The sequence below is a fragment of the Sceloporus occidentalis genome, unplaced genomic scaffold, assembly GCF_023333645.1.
Source record: "Sceloporus occidentalis isolate IW3139 unplaced genomic scaffold, rSceOcc1.0.p SCAF_19, whole genome shotgun sequence".
Classification (NCBI taxonomy): Eukaryota; Metazoa; Chordata; class Lepidosauria; order Squamata; family Phrynosomatidae; genus Sceloporus; species Sceloporus occidentalis.
The window spans coordinates 14,807,584-14,826,346 of NW_028316999.1; the positions used below are offsets into that span (position 1 = coordinate 14,807,584).

General features: G+C 41.0%; 1 protein-coding gene across 1 annotated transcript in view; it reads left to right on the forward strand.

Moving 5' to 3' along the window:
- Positions 1–17,138, forward strand: part of LOC149302488 (zinc finger protein 292-like) — a 31,582-nt gene extending 14,444 nt beyond the window's left edge. The window contains exons 4-8 of the mRNA XM_089482565.1: positions 5,962–6,097; positions 8,270–8,472; positions 8,633–8,769; positions 9,179–9,320; positions 10,077–17,138. Of these exons, the coding sequence (XP_089338691.1) occupies positions 5,962–6,097; positions 8,270–8,472; positions 8,633–8,769; positions 9,179–9,320; positions 10,077–17,138 (7,680 nt within the window). The remainder of the gene's footprint in view (positions 1–5,961; positions 6,098–8,269; positions 8,473–8,632; positions 8,770–9,178; positions 9,321–10,076) is intronic.
- The last annotated feature ends 1,625 nt before the right edge of the window (positions 17,139–18,763 follow it).

Genomic DNA, 18,763 nt, shown 5'->3' on the forward strand with positions numbered 1-18,763 from the left:
CCGTGATGCCTTAGTTTTTGTGTACACTATAGGGCCAAAAGGATGTGGACATCCCTCCTAATTATGGAGTTTAGATGTTTGGCTTCACCCATTGCTAATAGGTGTATAAAATAAAGTATAGGCATGCCATCTCCATAGACAAACTTTGGGAGTAGAATGGGTTGTACTGAAGAGCACAGTGACTTTAAACATTTTTAAAATGTCTGCCCTGTTAGATCTGCCCCAGGTCACTAGGTACTATTACAGGGGCCGCGGGCCAAATGCGGCCCGCGGGACTTCGAGGTGCGGCCCGGGTGAGATCGGCAGCCAGGATCACAAGAGCCCTGCTGCTTACTTGTGGGAGGGTCTATTTTCTGCCCCCTGCTGAAGTCTGTGATCGGCATTGAGAGGGCTGTAGTGCAGGTAAGGGGGTGGGGGGAGGGTGTTTGAATGAGTATGCCTGATTGAGGGAATGAATCTGTGAATGAATGAATTTGTGTGTGATAGCATGGATGTGTAAGTGCTGGAACCTAGGCATGATGGGACTGTGATTGCTGTTAACAATCCCACTCCTATCATGCCAAGTCAGCCAGTATATGCTGAAACCTGGCTAGCTGCCCCCTTGTGTATTGATGCTGCCAGCAGTATGGGGTCTGCTCTTACAGCCACCCTGTACCAGCATGTACTGGCTGACTTGGGATGATAGGAGTGTGATAGCTAACAGCAATCACAGTCCCATCATGCCTAGGTTCCAGCATTTACTGGTTGCCTGGGTATAAAAAGAGTGTGTTTGCTGTTAGCAATCACACTCCTATCATGCCAAGTCATATTGTTGATTTTTTTTGTCCAATTGTGGTGTGTTACTTTAAATAAAAGTGTGGTTACACACTAAAATTGGACAAAAAATACAATGCCCAGCCAACCAGTACATGCTGGAATCTGGGTATGCCTGAGATTGCTGTTAACAATCATAATTAGGGCTGCAACTAACGATTATTTTCATAATCGATTAGTTGGCCGATTATTTTATCGATTAATCGGATAAAAAAAATGAATGTAAATTTTTCATTTATTTAAAATAATTTAATAAACAAATTATATTAAATACAAACAGCATAATAAAAAAACTTTGATAAAATGCATTTCTTGCCTTTATTTCGCAACCAGCCCCCCCCCCCCAATTTATGCACGTTTGAGCCCAGGCTTGCCACGCTGCCTCCCAGACATGCCACGCTGCCCCCCACATATGCCACTCCACTCTGCCTCCCACATATGCCACTCCACGCTGCCTCCCACGTATGCCACTCCACGCTGCCTCCCACGTATGCCACTCCACTCTGCCTCCCACATGCCACTCTGCCTCCCACATATGCCACTCTGCCTCCCACATATGCCACTCTGCCTCCCACATATGCCACTCCACGCTGCCTCCCACATATGTCACTCTGCCTGCCACTCCACTCTGCCTCCCAAATATACCACTCCACGCTGCCTCTCACATATGCCACTCCACTCTGCCTCCCACATATGCCACTCCACTCTGCCTCCCACATATACCACTCTGGGCCCCAGATTTGCCTTATACACCCTGATACACCACTCTGTCCTCCCCAGACATGCCACACTGCCCTCCCCACATATGCCTTATATACCCTATATGCCTTATAACCCCAGATATGTCACTCCGTCCTCCCCAGATATGCCTTATACCCCCCAGATATCTCATAGTCCCCTCAGAGTCACAGACCATACTTTTATAAATAAGTACTGGGTTAATCTTCACTGCCCCCAGGATTTAGATTCCCCTTAGTTTGCCCCCCCTTTATCTCTAACTGCACCTTAAGTTAACTTTAATAAATTAATAAAATTAACCCTCAGTCCTCATCATTAAATTAACCCTAAACACCCCATTAACCATAACTGCCCCTAAATTAACCCTAAAGACCCCATCAACCACAGCATCCCCTAAATTAACCCTAAAGACCCCATGAACCACAACAGCCCCTAAATTAACCCTAAACATACCATTAACCAAAACTGCCTCAAATTAACTCCAAACACCCCATTAACCACAGCTGCTCCTAAATTACCGTATTTGCTCGATTATAAGACGAGTTTTTTTCCAGAGCAAATGCTCTGAAAAATACCCCTCGTCTTATAATCAGGGTCGTCTTATAATCAGACCTCAAATAGGTCTGATTATGAGACTACGATCCAGATCCCCCGCAGCGATGCAGAGGACCTGGATCCTCCTGTGTTACCCCCCCCCCCCCCAACTTACCGGTGCTTCTGAGTCCCCGGTGCTTAGTCCGGGCTGCGTGTAGAGCTCTACACGATACAATCGCGTAGAGCTCTACACGCTTCCCGGACTAAGCACTGGGGACCCAGATGCAGGGGACCTGGATCCTCCTGTGTTAACCCCCGACCCAACTTACCGGTGCATCTGAGTCCCCGGTGCTTAGTCCGGGCTGCATGTAGAGCTCTACGCGATATAATCGCGTAGAGCTCTACACGATACAATCGCGTAGAGCTCTACACGCTGCCCGGACTAAGCACTGGGGACTCAGAAGCACCGGTAAGTTGGAGGGGGGGGGGGGGCATAACACAGGAGGATGCAGGGGACCTGCATCCTCCTGTGTTATGCCCCCTCCAACTTACCGGTGCTTCTGAGTCCCCGGTGCTTAGTCCGGGCAGCGTGTAGAGCTCTACGCGATTGTATCGTGTAGAGCTCTACGCGATTATATCGCGTGGAGCTCTACATGCTGCCCGGACTAAGCACCGGGGGCTCAGATGCAGGGGACCTGGATCCTCCTGTGTTATGCGCCCCCCCAACTCAGAAGCACCGGTAAGTTTGGAAGAGGGAGGGGGAGTGTTAAATGGGGGGTGTAAGGCATTTCTGGAGGCAGAGTGCTCTGTGAAATGCTTTTTAACCCCTTTAATGCCACTCTGCCTCCTGAAATGCCTTAAACCTCCCTATATGCCATAATATGCCTTTTAATCCTCTAAGTGCCAGAGTGGCATATAGGGTTAAAAGGCATATCATGGGGCACAGTGGCATATAGGGTTAAAAGGCATATTATGGGGCACTGTGGCATTTAGAGGGTTAAAAGGCATATCATGGGGCACAGTGGCATATAGGGGGTATAAGGCACTTCTGGGGCAGATGTGCATAACTAGGAGGCAGGTTGGAAAATAGAAGGAAATAAAACCAAAATATTTTTCTCAAGCATAGCTTTTATTAAAAAAAGTGTTTAAATGAATTAAAATTTACTGGTAAAACTTTTTTCCTATAGGGTCGTCTTATATTCAGGCTTTTTCTTTTTTTCCTAAATTAATATTAAGATTTGGGGGGTCGTCTTATAATCAGGGTCGTCTTATAATCGAGCAAATACGGTAACCCTAAACACACCATTAACCATAGCTGCCCCTAAATTAACGCTAAACACCCTATTAACCATAGCTGCCCCTAAATTAACCCTAAACACCCTATTAACCATAACTGTCCCTAAATTAACCCTAAACACCCCATTAACCATAACTGCCCCTAAATTAACCCTAAACACCCCATTAACCATAACTGCCCCTAAATTAACTCCCACCTCCCCTAACTTTCAGTAGCCCAAGTATTAATTTTATACTTACAGTTAGATGAGTGTCACAGCCATGTGGTTCTGGCCTTCTGGGAGAAGGAAGGGGCGGGGCCAGTTGTCAGTGATTACAGGGAGGGACTGGTAAGTAGGAGCTGCTGCTGTGAGTCAGACTAAACGGATTATATAATGAGGGGTATTTTTCAGAGCGTTTGCTCTGAAAAAACCCTCATTTAATAATCGATAAAAATCGATTCAACTAATCGATAATGAAATTCGTTGGCAACGATTTTCATTATCGATTATTATCGATTTTATCGATTAGTTGTTGCAGCCCTAATCATAATATATAATTTTTTGTACAATTTTGGTGTGTAACTTACTTTTATTAAGAGTGTGGGGGGGTCATTTTCAGTTTCGGCTAAGTGAACCCTGAATTTTCGGTTTTGGTCCAGAATTTTCATTTTAGTGCATCGCTAAAATAAATAGAACTATTTTATTTTTACTTATCCAGAATCCTGAATTTGTAGGCCCAGAAATCAGTGAGAGGAAAAGTAAAGGTTTTGTGTCATTTAATTTATTTTAATCCGCATATCTTATTAAAGAGTGATTGCGGCCTGCGCACGTATACAATTCTGATGAAGTGGCCCACTGCAGAAAAAACTTGGACGCCCCTGTACTATTAGTTTGAAGCGGAAACCTCTAGGAGTAACAGCTCAGCCGCAAAGCGTTGGACCACGTGCACTCGCAGAGCAGGGCCGCCAAGTGCTGAAACTCGTAAAAATCTTTTTCTTGGACTGTTTACATTTAGGTTGTAAAACTCGCCTGTCCTGTAGCATCACTCACTACTGAGTTCCAAACTGCCTCTCGAAACATCAGCACAAGCACTTCATGAAGCTTCATGAAATGCATTTCTGTTGCGGAGCAGCTGCACACAAGCCAAAGATCACTATGCGTTAGTCCAAGTGTTGGCTTGAGTGAATCTGGGGCAGTGGAAATGTGTTTTCTGGTAATGGTCACAAATTATAGCTGCAAAGGGACAGACAACTCCATATTAACCCATTCACACCCCTTAGGACATACCCATACATGCTTAAAAGCTGTGCCAAAAATGCAAATTAAGATTTATTCTGAGCCCGGTGATATCACTGACTTCACTGGCATCCAAAAATCCCAAAGGGATCTCAATCCATACTGTTCTGGGAACATTGGGGGGGGGGGGGATTTTGATTTTATTTAAGCTTCCAATGTAAAAATAAATAAATATATATATATATATATATAATATATTTATAAAAAAAAAATCGCTAACTCCAAACCCCTTAAGCGAGTAGTACTGATAAGTATGTGGCGTATTGCTATTGCCGAACATAAATTAGATCTTTGTCAGACTGAGGCCCTTAAATGACTTAAATGAAGCTCGTATAGGTGTGATGGTCAGATCTCCACACGCTTTTGGTCATATAGTGTATGTGTGTGTATACAGTACTGTGCAAATGTTTTAGGCAGGTGTGAAAAAATGGTGTAACACAAGAATGCTTTCAAAAATATAAATGTTAAAATTTTACTGAACAAAATGCAAAATGAGTGAACAGATGAAAAATCTAAATCAAATTAATATCTGTTGTGACCACCCTTTGCCATTAAAGCAGCACCAATTCTATGTACACTTTAAGGAACTCAGCAGCTAGGTTGTTCCAAACATCTTGGAGAACTAACCAGTTAATCTGAGGATTTAGGCACCCTCGGTTGCGTCTTTCTCTTCATGTAATCTCAGACAGACGTGGAGGTGTTGAGATAAGGACTTTGTGGAGGCCAAACCTGTGCTTCCAGGACTCCTTGTTCTTTACACAGTAGATTACTTGAAGTGGTTGTCATGCTGCAGAATACATTTGGGGCCAATCAGATGCGTCCCCCGTGGTATTGCATGATGGATAAGTATCTGCTTGTACTTCACTGCATTGTGGCACCTGCAACATCCTTGGCAAAATTATTTTCAGACCATCCAGAAATAGTTAAAAAAAAAAAAAAAAAAAAGACAAACTTAGAAAGTGCTCCCAATGATTTCAGTGGGAACACTTTCCTGCAAGCAATAGGCTACTTGAAGCAGCCAGAGTGGCACAAAATAAATGAAAATGTACAAAGCATAATGCATTCTTTGTTGATGGGGCTTTATGGGACACCAAATGGTCCCTTTTATTTAACAAGCGTTTTTCATGTAAATACGTATACATGGGTTCTTATTCTTGCTTTGGGAAAAGTTACTTGGTATAGAGAAACTGAGATTGCAGTATTCTGCAAAATGCATTATATGTATTGCTTATCTTTGATTAGGTGAGCATTTTATTATGTGACACTAACGGTAATTCGCCTCCTTTTGGTGTTCTTCATTAAGGCTGCCCATACCAAGTTGGCTGAAAACGGCAGCTATGAGCTCTCTCTCTTGCACAACATTTCTCGAGAAGCTGGTGTTTGGAAAGATACAGACCTACAAAGAATACTCAACCATGACGTGCAGAATCCTCTCTTAGGTGAGCACTGTGCATTCTGCATTAAAACTTTCTTTCCGTAGTGTATTAGTAAATGCATTATTTCAGTGTAAAGGGCATTGTTAGCTGTACCTATGTGCTTTTACAAGTCCAGGCCGTGTGCTTGATCTCTTTTGGGCATTCATGTCCATTCAGTCTTTTAATATCTTGTTTTGGCAATATTCCCAACTACTTCACCTTTATGATATGTTAATAGCATTTTTTCCCCCCATTAAAATAATTGCTTGATAAATAAGCAGAATGCCAAGGTTTTCCTTTTATATGGTCATAGAGTATTATGTTTCATGTGAGGCTCACAGCCAAAACCCAGGCTTTCCGTATTCACGGAAGTCTTATGTTACCATGCTAGATAACGTGTGTTCCTGCGCTAAACTTTTGAAGCTTACAGGATTACTTGCTTTGCTAGGACCCAGAAAATGAAAAAAATGAAATCTAGACCCTGATGAGTAACATTTTCCTCTGTATCAATACATTGCACTATGTCTAATGCAGGGCTCGACAAATCCAGGTCGCCATGGCGACTCAGAATTTTGTCCTGGCGCCTAGGTGTTTGTCAGCCTGTGATGGCGGGGGGCGCTGCTGCTGCTGTCTGCCCAGGAGTCTGGGCAGACAGCACAGCCACTCCGAGCCTGCCCCCCGAGCCTGAGATCCCTCCCACGGAGTGATTCTGTAGGCTGAAACCGCGATTGCAGGAAAACCTGAAATCGCGTTTTCAGCTGCCACAGGCAGCTTCAGGAAAGGGGGTTGAGTGTTGATTGGGTCCCCACACAAGTGTGGGGACCTGACCCAACACCCCCCTGCTGCCTGATCGCTCCATGAGAGCGACAGTGCAGTGTTAACCCCTTCAATGCCGCAATCGCGGCATTTAGGTGTTAATTCCCGTTTTGTAAGGGGCTCTGCTACAGCAACAGCAAAAACGAGCCCCCCCACAAGCCCTTTGATAACTTCTGTAGGCATGGAAGCCTACAGCAGTCATCAGAGACTCCCCCCTGCAATGGCTGGTCTATAGACCAGCAATTGTGTCCCAGCTGCCAGAGGCAGCTTCAGGGACAGGGGGAGAGAGTTCTTTGGTCTCCACATGTGTGGAGGGCAGCCACAACCCTCCACTGCTGCCTGATCGCTCCCTGAGAGCGACAGTGCAGCGTTAACACCTTCAATGCCACAATTGTGTATAACACATTTGTGGCATTGCAGGGGTTAACATTTGTCCCCACAAGCTTGTGGGGACTAAATATCAGTCAATGCTGCGCTCCAATGGAACATCAGCATTGAAAGCGTTTAAAAAAAAAAATAAACTACAACAAAAACCAGCACTGACCTGAAAGTCCAGGGTGCTTCCAGGTCAAATGCTGTGAGTTTAGTAAGCGGGCTGATGATGATCAGATCACTCCTAACCAACTGTTAGTTTAAGAAAAAATCCTGGCTCCTAACTTTTTTAGCTGGCGCCTAGATTCACAACAAATTTGTCAAGCCCTGGTCTAATGAGTATCGTTCATCTTTAGCCTGTACCCTTTCATCGGTTATGTACCCTGCTAATTATTGCTTTACAATTTGATTATACTAATATTAACTCTGATAGACCGCTACAGTGGTCACTCACACCCAAACTTCTCACTAAACCCATAGGAAGTGGGGTCTTTGTGGTGGGGATGGTTTCCCTCATTTTGGAATGCATTGTTCAAGGTGTTAATGCGGTGGGGTTTAGCCACATTTTCAGATTGGAGAGTTTGCAAGCAGTACATGGTTTAATCTGTAAAGTAACTTTTTGATGAAGAGCAAACTGTGGCAAGTTTCTCTTGCAAGAGTGGGCTGAGTTGGCCCTGCGAGATGCATAATTCAATGTGAGACTTTGAAGACATCTTACTGATATATTATACAGGGTAAGTCAAGATTTTGTCTTGCAGCAGAAGCTCGTTGGGGCAGGACCCACAATGTAAAAACAATGAGGTTGTTTAGTTGAAATCACAGCTCTTCGTGTAGCTCACTCTGGGAAGAAAGGATTCTAGGAAATCGGAGCTTGTTGCCTGTGGTTGTTTTTCTGAAATTATAAGATGGAGCAAAATGCATTTCGTGAAAGTACAGCATAGCTTGTAATGTCTCCCTTACATTCTTCTTCATGTCTTTTGTGTTTGTTTCCCCTCCCTATCCAAACAGTTGACAGATTTCTTATGTCTGAGGGTCCACTCTTACTGGAGATGCGAATTAAGAGGCTCCTCAAACTCAGCAAAGTGGCGCCTGCAACATCCCTGGCAAAATTATGTTCAGACCATCCAGAAATGTGCAAGAAAGGCAACTTTAAACAAATCTACCTGACCTGCCTCTGTGCTGCCTCACCAAATATAAAGCTTATAGAGGAAGTAAGTTGATTCAGGGAGTAAGGCTCCCTGTAGCCATATTCTGAATTTCTACAAAGCTTGACTGGATATGTAAAAGTGAGCGATAAGGGGAATGGTGGGTAGAACTTGGTGATGATGGAGAACTGGATATTTATTGCCCTTTGTATTTTTTTTATTGCAGATTGCCAAAGTAGACTGTAAGGATGCATTGGACATGATTTGCAATCTGGAGTCTGATGGTGATGAGAAGACCTCCCTGATATTATGTGCTGCCTTTCTATCCCGTCAGCTACAATATGGGGAGCTGTACTGTGCATGGTAATTTTTTTGTTCGTTTGACTCTTATTTTCATAGTCCTCTGGCAAAAATATTTTTATCAAGGCAAACGCAACATTGTCATTTCACATGAGTGTGTCTGTTTTCAGACCGGAATTGACAACATTAGGCAAGAGTATTAATTTCACTCTTCCTTGATGTTGATAACAAAGGTAGTGAGGAGTGTTAATATGTTCAGATGGCCTTCATGTAGAGACTTGAGATTAATATAAAATCGCCACTTGTCGTACTAAATATTTAGTTAGATGTATTAAACTAAAATGTGTGTCATTCTAATTTTAAGCCAGCAGAGTTTTGTTTTTTTTATAAGAAAATTATAAACTTTGTGGGTGTAGACTACAATTTTGGCTTATATATTCCTTTTACACAATTCCCTTTTTGATTTTCATAGGGAATTGACGCTGTTTTGGAGCAAGCTGCAGAGACGAGTGGATCCCTCTATTCAGGTCTACCTAGAAAGATGCCGGCAATTATCTTTGTTAACAAAGACCGTATACCACATTTTCTTTCTCATCAAAGTCATTCAGTCCGAGGTAAGCATTATTGTAGTTGATACTCTGTTAAAGTTTGTAAATGCAGAAACAAAGTTCACCTTGAAAGTCCATCATATGCAGTTGTATGTATTGAACATGCATATCATGTTCTGTTATTATGCCAAGCAATTAAGCAAAACTTAGAAAAGGAAACGCAGGGAGTGAGTAATATTTCATTACCGATATGTATAAAGTGATGACAGATTAAGGTACTGGTAGCTTACAATGTGTTTCAATGTAATGAAATAAGAGTTGGTCTGCAGATTCATTATTTTAGTTACATAGAGTTTCTTATTGGGTCATATGCAACTAGCTTGTGTATGACTTCAGAAAGATCTAATATGAATGGATTTTTTTCAGTTCTGATGCACCATAGAAATATAAAACAAATTCAAACATAAGTATATCATTTCAGCCCCATATGTGAGGGTTCAGCATAAAAATGTGGTAGCTTTCCTGTTTTTTTTTTTTTTTATATATATATATATATATATATATATATATATATATATATATATATATATATATATATGTGTTTTTTAAAGTTAATGCCATAAAGTTGAGTATTTGTGTTCAGGCGCTTGGTATGTCGGTCTTGAATAGGGTGCAGTGAATTACTTTTTTCTATTCTCTCTTATCCTACATAAGTAATTATGTATATTATGTTAATTCAACACTCATTTGCAGCATAATTTATGAATTAATACTGTACATGAAAATTGATGTTTTTATTGCTATTTTTGCTTTCTATTTTAGGCGGAGGGTGCAGGACTTCCTACTTGCATTGAGTTATGTGTGCGAGCGCTACGCCTTGAATCAAGTGAAAACTCTGTTGTGAAAATCTCAATATGCAAGACCATTTCCTGCTTATTGCCTGATGACTTGGAGGTGAAGAGAGCTTGCCAGCTTACCGAGTTCCTTCTAGAGCCTACCGTGGATGCCTATTATGCTGTTGAAATGCTGTACAATCAGCCTGACCAAAAATACGATGAGGAGAGTCTTCCGGTACCAAACTCTCTGCGCTGCGAGCTCTTGCTTGTTCTGAAAACCCGTTGGCCTTTTGATCCGGAATTTTGGGACTGGAAAACATTGAAGCGCCACTGTCTGGCATTAATGGGGGAGGAGGCATCTATTGTATCATCGATAGACGAGCTAAATGACAATGAAGCATACGATCAGACAAATGACTACCACGAAACTACCAAAGTCCCACCGATTAACGGACTTGAAGGCTTTGATGGAACTTCAAATTCCAAAGGTGCAAGTGAGGAGAGCCAAAAAAAGAAAAACATTAAAAAGCTGAGAGAGCGTGGATACATATCTGAAAGATTTAGGAACTGGCAAGCTTACATGCAGTACTGCGTGCTGTGTGACAAAGAATTCTTGGGTCACAGAATAGTGCGTCATGCGCAAAAGCATTGCAAAGATGGCGTTTATAGCTGCCCTATATGTGCAAAGGAGTATAATACAAAAGAAAGTTTTGTTCCGCATGTGACGCTACACGTCAAGCAATCCTGTAAAGAAAGACTGGCAACAATGGCATCTGCCAGAAGACTTCAGAGGTTACCTAAAAAACCACCACCTTGTAAGAGTAAAAAACCAGTGATCGTTTCCAAGCAAGAACGACCGATAAAGAAGAACAGCCTGTATTCAGAGGACTTTATAGTGTTTAATGATAATGACAATTCAGATGACAATGACGACAAGGATAACAAGCCGGAGAGTTTACCAACGGAACAGCAAATTGTTGATGAATTTCCCTGTCCTGTACAGTTTTGTAAAAAGGGTTTTAAATACTTCAAAAATTTAATTGCACATGTAAAAGGTCACAAAGACAGCGAGGAAGCACGGCGCTTTCTTGAGATGCAGAGCAAAAAGGTAATCTGCCAATATTGCAGAAGACAGTTTGTCAGTCTGACTCATTTAAATGACCATTTGCAAATGCACTGTGGGAGCCAACCGTATATATGCATACAAATGAAGTGCAAAGCAAGTTTTAACTCCTACGCAGACCTTCTGGCACACCGAAAGGAGCACAGAGTTTTCAGAGCACGGTGCATGTTTCCCAAGTGTGGCAGAATATTCTCTGCAGCTTACATGCTGTTTGACCATGAAGCACAACACTATAACACATTTACTTGTAAAAACAACGGTTGTGGGAAGATTTATCATTCTCAGCTCCAGTTAGAAAAGCACTTATCTGAACATGCAGCAGATCCCCCATTGCAAGAGAGCAAGTGTAACACAAATGCAGGACTAATCGAGATACCAAAAGCTGCGGATAGTGAACATGGCACAGAAGAGAATTCTTTACCAGAGAGTTCTTTTAACAATGAAGATAATTCAACATTGCAACCTTTAGGTGTAGTTGCAGAGCCTACTTTGGCCAACAATTCCAACCTATCCCCAACAGAAAGGACTCTGAAAGCTGACTCTATTTCTTCTGTTGAGGTGGAACAGGCCATGTGTTTGTTAGACCACCATCTTTCCACTCCTACTGAAGTTCCCAACACAAACCTGCCAAGTTTAATCCCATCGGTATCCACGATTACGTTGAGTCAGAGGCTGGTGGCCAAAAATGGTATGTTGGCTCCAACTGATTTTCCAGCATCCTCTAGCAGTGTTTCATCACCGTCGCCTATCATCTTTTCCAATAGCGACAAACCGATTGCAGCATGTAATAGAAAAGATCTAAATGAGATGCAACAACCTAATTTTCAGGATAAAAGTCTTCCCATTTTTCAAGAATGCAACAATAGCTGTCCAGATGATTCAATCCAAGATCAGGCTACCTCTACAAATTCATGTGAAAACAAAACAGTGGATGAAGGACGCATAAACAACATTATCTCCTTTGGTGCAGACAACCAGACTCCTCCATTGTGTGAAAATAACTTGGTAATGCCTGGGTACGAGGAGAGTAGCAAAACTGAAACTACATTATCATTGTCTCTTGAAACCAGCAGTCTGCTTTCTAATGTGTTACCTCCTGTTGCCAATAATGCAGCTGTAACTCCTCTGGTGGCATGTCCAGTACCCTGCCAGAGATTCAAGTGCAATGTGGAAGCGTGTACTCGGGTCTACAACTCTGTCCAAAGCATTGGCAAACACATGAAAACAGCCCATCCAGATCACTATGCAGACTTTAAAATGGAGAGAAAAAACAGGAAAAAACTAAAGGCTGGAAACTCAGCACAGACACTGTATGAGGAAAGGACGTATCAAATATTGTCTGATGACGATACTTCTGGTAATGGTGGTTTCCAATCACCAGTACAAAATGCCACAAATCCTAACTTTTGTAATCCGTTACAGCACAGCCCAAATACGGTTTTTCCAACACACCTTGAAAACTTGGTGAATCCAGTGCTTAGCTCGGCAGTAGATAGTATCATAACTCAGGGCCTGTCCAAAAATGTTGCAGATAGTCTACTAAGCTCTGAGGTTGGTACCTTGACTAATGCAGCCTTGACATCACAACTGGAGGACTTGGCAAAGGTTGTTTTACCTTTAAAATTTGAAAACGGTTCAGACCCATTTCTGCCAATTCCAACTGAAAACGATCCTTTGCCAGTCTTGTCTTCTCTGAGTGGTAGCACAGTCTTTTCTCAATTGGGAAATCATGCTGATCATGACACCGTTCTGGCAGGGGCTGATGCTGCCAATTCAGTATTCCTTAAAGAAGAAGCTGATGCAGAAACATCATTTGCTAAACAGGTTGAGAGCAGTACAGACATAGACACGAGCTTTAATTTGGAGAAGTCATCTAGCATGCTTTCAAATTCTGCAGAAAACAGCACTACAAGGACTACAAGAAACAGAGAGAGAAAGCCAAAGCACAGTGCTAGAGCAAAATGTCCTGCAATTATCAGAGATGGTAAATTTATATGTAGCAGATGTTTTAGAGTCTTCACAAACCCAAGATCACTTGGTGGCCATTTGTCTAAAAGAAGTGTTTGCAAACCCCATAATGAATATGATGTTTCACATGCCCCCCTGGTAGATGGTCAGCCCTCTGTTTTGGCTAACATGATTCTTACCTCTAGTCCCAAACAGTCTTTACCACCACCCCCACAGACTTTCAACCCTGAAATGACTCTTAAAACTGAGCCTTTCCTTCAATCAGTCACGCTTGGTAATGAGGCTCCTCCGTTTTTACAAAGTGGACTTGTACAACCCAATCCCCATGATTTCATTCCATATGGAAGTAAGGATGCATCTACATTGCAAGAGTTAGCAACTCTAAAAGCTGTGGACACCATTCCAGCTCGTATTAATGTGTCTTCAGAGAGCTTCAGGACTGGCAGTGACGCAGCTTCTGTCCCTAACTTGTCAGCTATGGTCACACCTCATATTTCACAAACCTTAAGCAATGAAGACGCTAACAGCAAAGTATTGAACTCTAATGTTAATAGTGGTAATTTAACTGCTGGTACTCAAGAACGTTGCCTGAAGAAAGAGGAAAACGGTTTATGTTCAAATTCAGTAATAAAGTCTGAAGAGGAGAACCATTGCATATCTACTCCTGTAAGCAGTTCTAGAGTGTCTGTCATAAGTGGCCCTCAGAGTTCATGTTTGACCTCCCCCAAGAAAAAAGGCAATTCATCCAAGAAAAAAAAGAAAAATACAGACTCTCCTACAGAAAGTGCTTCACATGAGATGGTAAAAAATATCTTGGCAGCAATATCGAACCTGCCACCAATAATTGGAGGAAATGAGCAGGGGCCTAATGCAGCACAACCAAATTTATTGGCTTATGGATCTGAACTTCTGGAAAATATTGCAAAACACTTAAACAATGCAGATAAACAATTGTTCATGTCTTACGTTAATGAAAGCCTGAGGGCCACTTCTGATGTCCAAACATTATCTCAATTTAATGCAGAGCCAGAGAAAAGCGAGACGGTAGTCCTGCCACACTGTACTACTGAGAGCAAAGGAGAAGAACAATTAGACCTTCTGGAAAAAAGATTTGACAACGTGCCAGCTGGGTTTCAATCATTGTCTGTTAATGGCAGCATCCGAGATATGCGCACCACTTTTCCACCCTGTCAAAATACTCTCGATGACGATGTTGAGGACATACCAGATGGCTCACAAAACATGATCTTGGCCAATAGTCCATGTAATATTCCAGTTTGTTCTAATTCTCCAACACAAGAAACTAATGCAAAGCATGATACACAAGTGTTAGAAATAATGGATTTAGTACAGAAACTTCAGTTGGTGGATAATTACCTCCCTGAAGGTGCAGGAGGCGATCCAGACGCCGGAAGTCCTGTTGATACATTGCTTCAGACCTCCAGTGTAATTGTACCAAATCCAAGTCTATGTGTTTCCCAGGAAGAAGCAGACGGTGGTTTAAAACCACTGATAGATAAATGTACTGCAAAGCCTTTCATTTGCCAAGAGAATGGTTGTACTTACTGTGCAATGACAAAGGATGCTTTATTTAAACATTATGCTAAGGTGCATGACTATACACAAGAGAGGTTAATGGAAATTAAGAAGCATCAGCTGAAGTTTGCACCTTTCAGATGTGTGGTGCCTTCATGTACAAAAACATTTACCAGAAATTCTAATTTAAGAGCTCACTGTCAAACAATGCATCATTTCACATCAGAACAATTGGTAAAGCTAAAAATAAAAAGACCCTATGGTAAGAAGCCTGTTAATGAAAGCATGACGGTCCCAGTTCAGGAAATGTCCCCCAAAATGACTGAAATTGAAAAACACCCAGAATTGAATGTGACTCCACCTGTGGTAATCGATACAAACCCAGAACCATACCAAATCAAAGTTACCCAAGAAATTGTTGAAGCTCCTAAAACACAAGAACAAATAACACCAATCGTGTTGCCTGCTCCAGAGTTATCAATAACAAGTAGTTTAAAAATAAAGAAGATAAAGAAGAAACGAAAAGAAGCTGAGCTAAATTGTACAAATAACATTCAGAACACTGGTAATCTGCACCATGGGGTAAATTCATTTAGACCCTACCAGTGTGTTCATCAAGGCTGTACTGCAGCATTTACCATACAGCAAAACTTAATTCTTCATTACCAAGCCGTCCACAAGTCAGACATGTCAAAGTTCTCACTAGAAGAGGATGTTGTGAATGAGCGTGAAGGTTGTGAAAATGGTCTCGTACTGAGAGAGTTCAGATGCATGGAAACTGACTGTTCTAGAATATTTCAAGAGGTTGCCAGTCTCATACTGCACTATGTGAATCATCATGAGATGAATGCTGAGGAAATAGAGAATGCCATTTCTTTCATACATTTTGGACAGTTTAAGTGTGACCAACAACAGTGCTCCTGTGTTTTTACAACTTGCTCGGGTTACATTGAGCATCTTGAGGAAACTCATGAGATAAAAAGGAAACCAATCAAATTGGATGGTGATGAGACCTATAAATGTGACTGTGAAGGCTGTGACCGAGTTTATGCAACAAGGTCTAATTTGCTAAGGCACATATTTCACAAGCACAACGACAAGCATAAGGAGCATCTTCTTAGGCCGAGAAAAATTAGTCTTAGTGACCAAGAGTGTCTAGAGGAAAAAAATTCAAGAGAGAAACCCAGAGTGCCTAAACCAAAGGGTGACGTTGAAGGGATTCAGGTTCCAAAAGCAAAGAGGATCAAAGGAAGCGGCATAGTAAAAGATGCTAAAGCTGGAAAAGGGCAATCAAAAGTAGGTCCATTGTCACTGAAATATGGGCGGCATACTTATTCATTAAAGTCTAAGGAAATTGCACTGGCAGAATGCACTGGTAACCAACCAAAACAGTATCCTTGTATGGTCCGTGGATGCAAGTCTGTTGTAGGTAGTGAAAACAATATTATAAGACACTATAAATCCCACAAAGTAACAAGAGCGTTCATTTTGCGGCATAGAAAAGCTCTGATTGTGTGCAAAAGGCGAGGACGCCACGTACCTCAAACTGGACCTCCGGACCTCCAGTCGTTAGGAGAAAGTACGAAAGATGAAGTCCAGGAGGAGGCTGTCCAACCACAAATAAAACCTCCTATGAATGCGGCTGAAAGCAGTGATGAATCCAGTATCTTAACTTCTCAGCAGAGCGAAACAGAAAAGGATGAGATGGATGAACTTGCTGAGCTGTTTATTGCAAAGTTAAGTAATGAAGACAGTACAGGTTCAGAGAGTCAATCAAGGACTTCATCCTTTGAAGGCAGCGACTATCAGGAGACAAGTTCTTGCCAGTCTGAGCCCCAAAGGCATTCCAGCCACCTGAAAAGACCAGGCAGGCAAAAGCATGCCACCCCGAGTAAGAAACGGAAAAATGACACTTCTGATGAAACGCTGTCTGCTGAAACAAGTAGCACATTAAGTGGTGAGGAGGCAATTGCTCCTGTTGTTGCCTCAGAGGAACCACCAGTTTTTGACTTAAGTTCATTTAAACCTATGGGATTTGAAGTTTCATTCCTTAAATTCCTTGAGGAATCTGCTGCCAAGGAAAAGAAACACACACCGAGAGATCATGTAAAAACTATAACACAGAAAGATCTACAGCCAGCTGAGAAAAAAACACAATTGCCAGTTGATGACGAGTTTTCATGGGAAAATACAGACACAGACACTTACTTAATTTTTGCTAATCCTTCCCACCTCCCAGACTTCGATAATGTAAAAATAGTTTTAGAATACAAATTCAATGACTATATTGACCTTGTAGTAAAACAGCTGAACGAACTGAAACCTGTTGTGGTTCTTAAGAGACACAAAATGCCCCAGAACGAATTGGTTAGCATCACAACGGAGCAAACTTTTTATCCAGATGAGGAAGTTGACTTGTAGAGAGGTCCTAGTATATTCAAAGTCTGTACATTTTTATTGTGTAATAGAAAACAACAAGCATGCAAATAAATGCATTTTTAGTATTTGTTGTTGTGAGAGTGACTTAACCTGGCTGAAGAAAATATATTTATAAATATATATATATATATATCATGACACAAGTCATGCTAATTTCTCATTCCGATTTATCCCCATGGGACCTGTGGAATGAAATTTGTTCAGTTATGTAAATATTTCAGAACCTCAATATTTCTATTGATAAAATGTCCTTTCCACAAATAACAATTTGTGTAATGTCTGTGGTTTCGTATATTCACCAGTCCACTGCTTCATGTATAAAAGGATCCTTTAAACTTGTATAAAACATTTTTTTTGTAAATGACACTGTTGACACATTTGCTGCCTACGTCTAATTAAATTACACATTTATATTCTGAATTTTAATTTGTAATTATGTGCGCCTTTTTAAAATTGTAACTTTCTCGGGTTGCAAGTTTTTGCTAAATACTTGAATCCGATTCTGAAACATAAAATTTCCAGAATTAAAAGAAAATCTGCAGTTTTTAAATAAATACGTGTATGTGGATTCACCCTACAGTGCTGAGAGCCTCCAGTGTCACGGACATTAGCCATGAGGATGCCGACTTAAGTTAATGCTGTTCGAGTTTCATTTACTCCCCGATATATTTTGTAAAGTGGGTATTTAATACATCGCATTCTTACATCTTTTCATGTGTGAATTTTTTGGCCTTTTTTTGTTTGTTTTTTTGTTTTTACACTAAACCATTGTAAATGTCCTTGAGAAATTATAGTTGTGTGAAAGTGTATATTTTTTGAGTTGGTGACTTGTGACGTAGCCCAGTATTGCCTTAAATAAAATCACATTTTATTTCCTTTTTTTTTACAAATATTTTTTCATATAGTTTTGTTTCTTTTTTTCCCAGACTTGTGGACACTAAACCTATCCTGTTTTTATTTCTGTCTGATAATTTGGCAAATCATTTTCAGTGAGCAAGTTCCCTTCAGCCAGGGCTCTTCAGATCTATTGATCTAAGACTAGAGACTTACTTTGTAACTCTTATTTATTTATTTTTATTTTTTTAGAAATACAGACCTGACATAGTATATTAATGCATTATTGCTTTTAACATGTGATTCAAAGCGACTCGAGCAGCTATAACTGCTAGACATGCCGCACTTTAACGTTCATTTCATTATAAATGAAATATTGAATTTCAAAGGTCTGGTGGAATTCCATGATTTTATAACGGTGGGATACTCTATGGTAGAGTATACCGGCGATATGAAATCAATTTCCTGTCCTAAATTTCTTTTCCCCCCCCCCCCACCTTGCAAAGGATGCCCGAACAACAATCAGCAACTTAATAGTTAATAGCCTAACAGGCAGAAATATGGTACATTATACCATGGTATATACATACAATCAGTGTATTTTATTAAAAGCAATATTTTTGATATTAGTAAAATTTAAAAAAATATTAGCATAAAGGACACTTTCTGAATGCATTTTTTCACAAGAGTTTTTTTTGCCACTTTACCTTTTAACAAGGCTATGGTTTTATATAAAATTACATAAAACGTTTTGTGTAATGTGATGTAGGTTA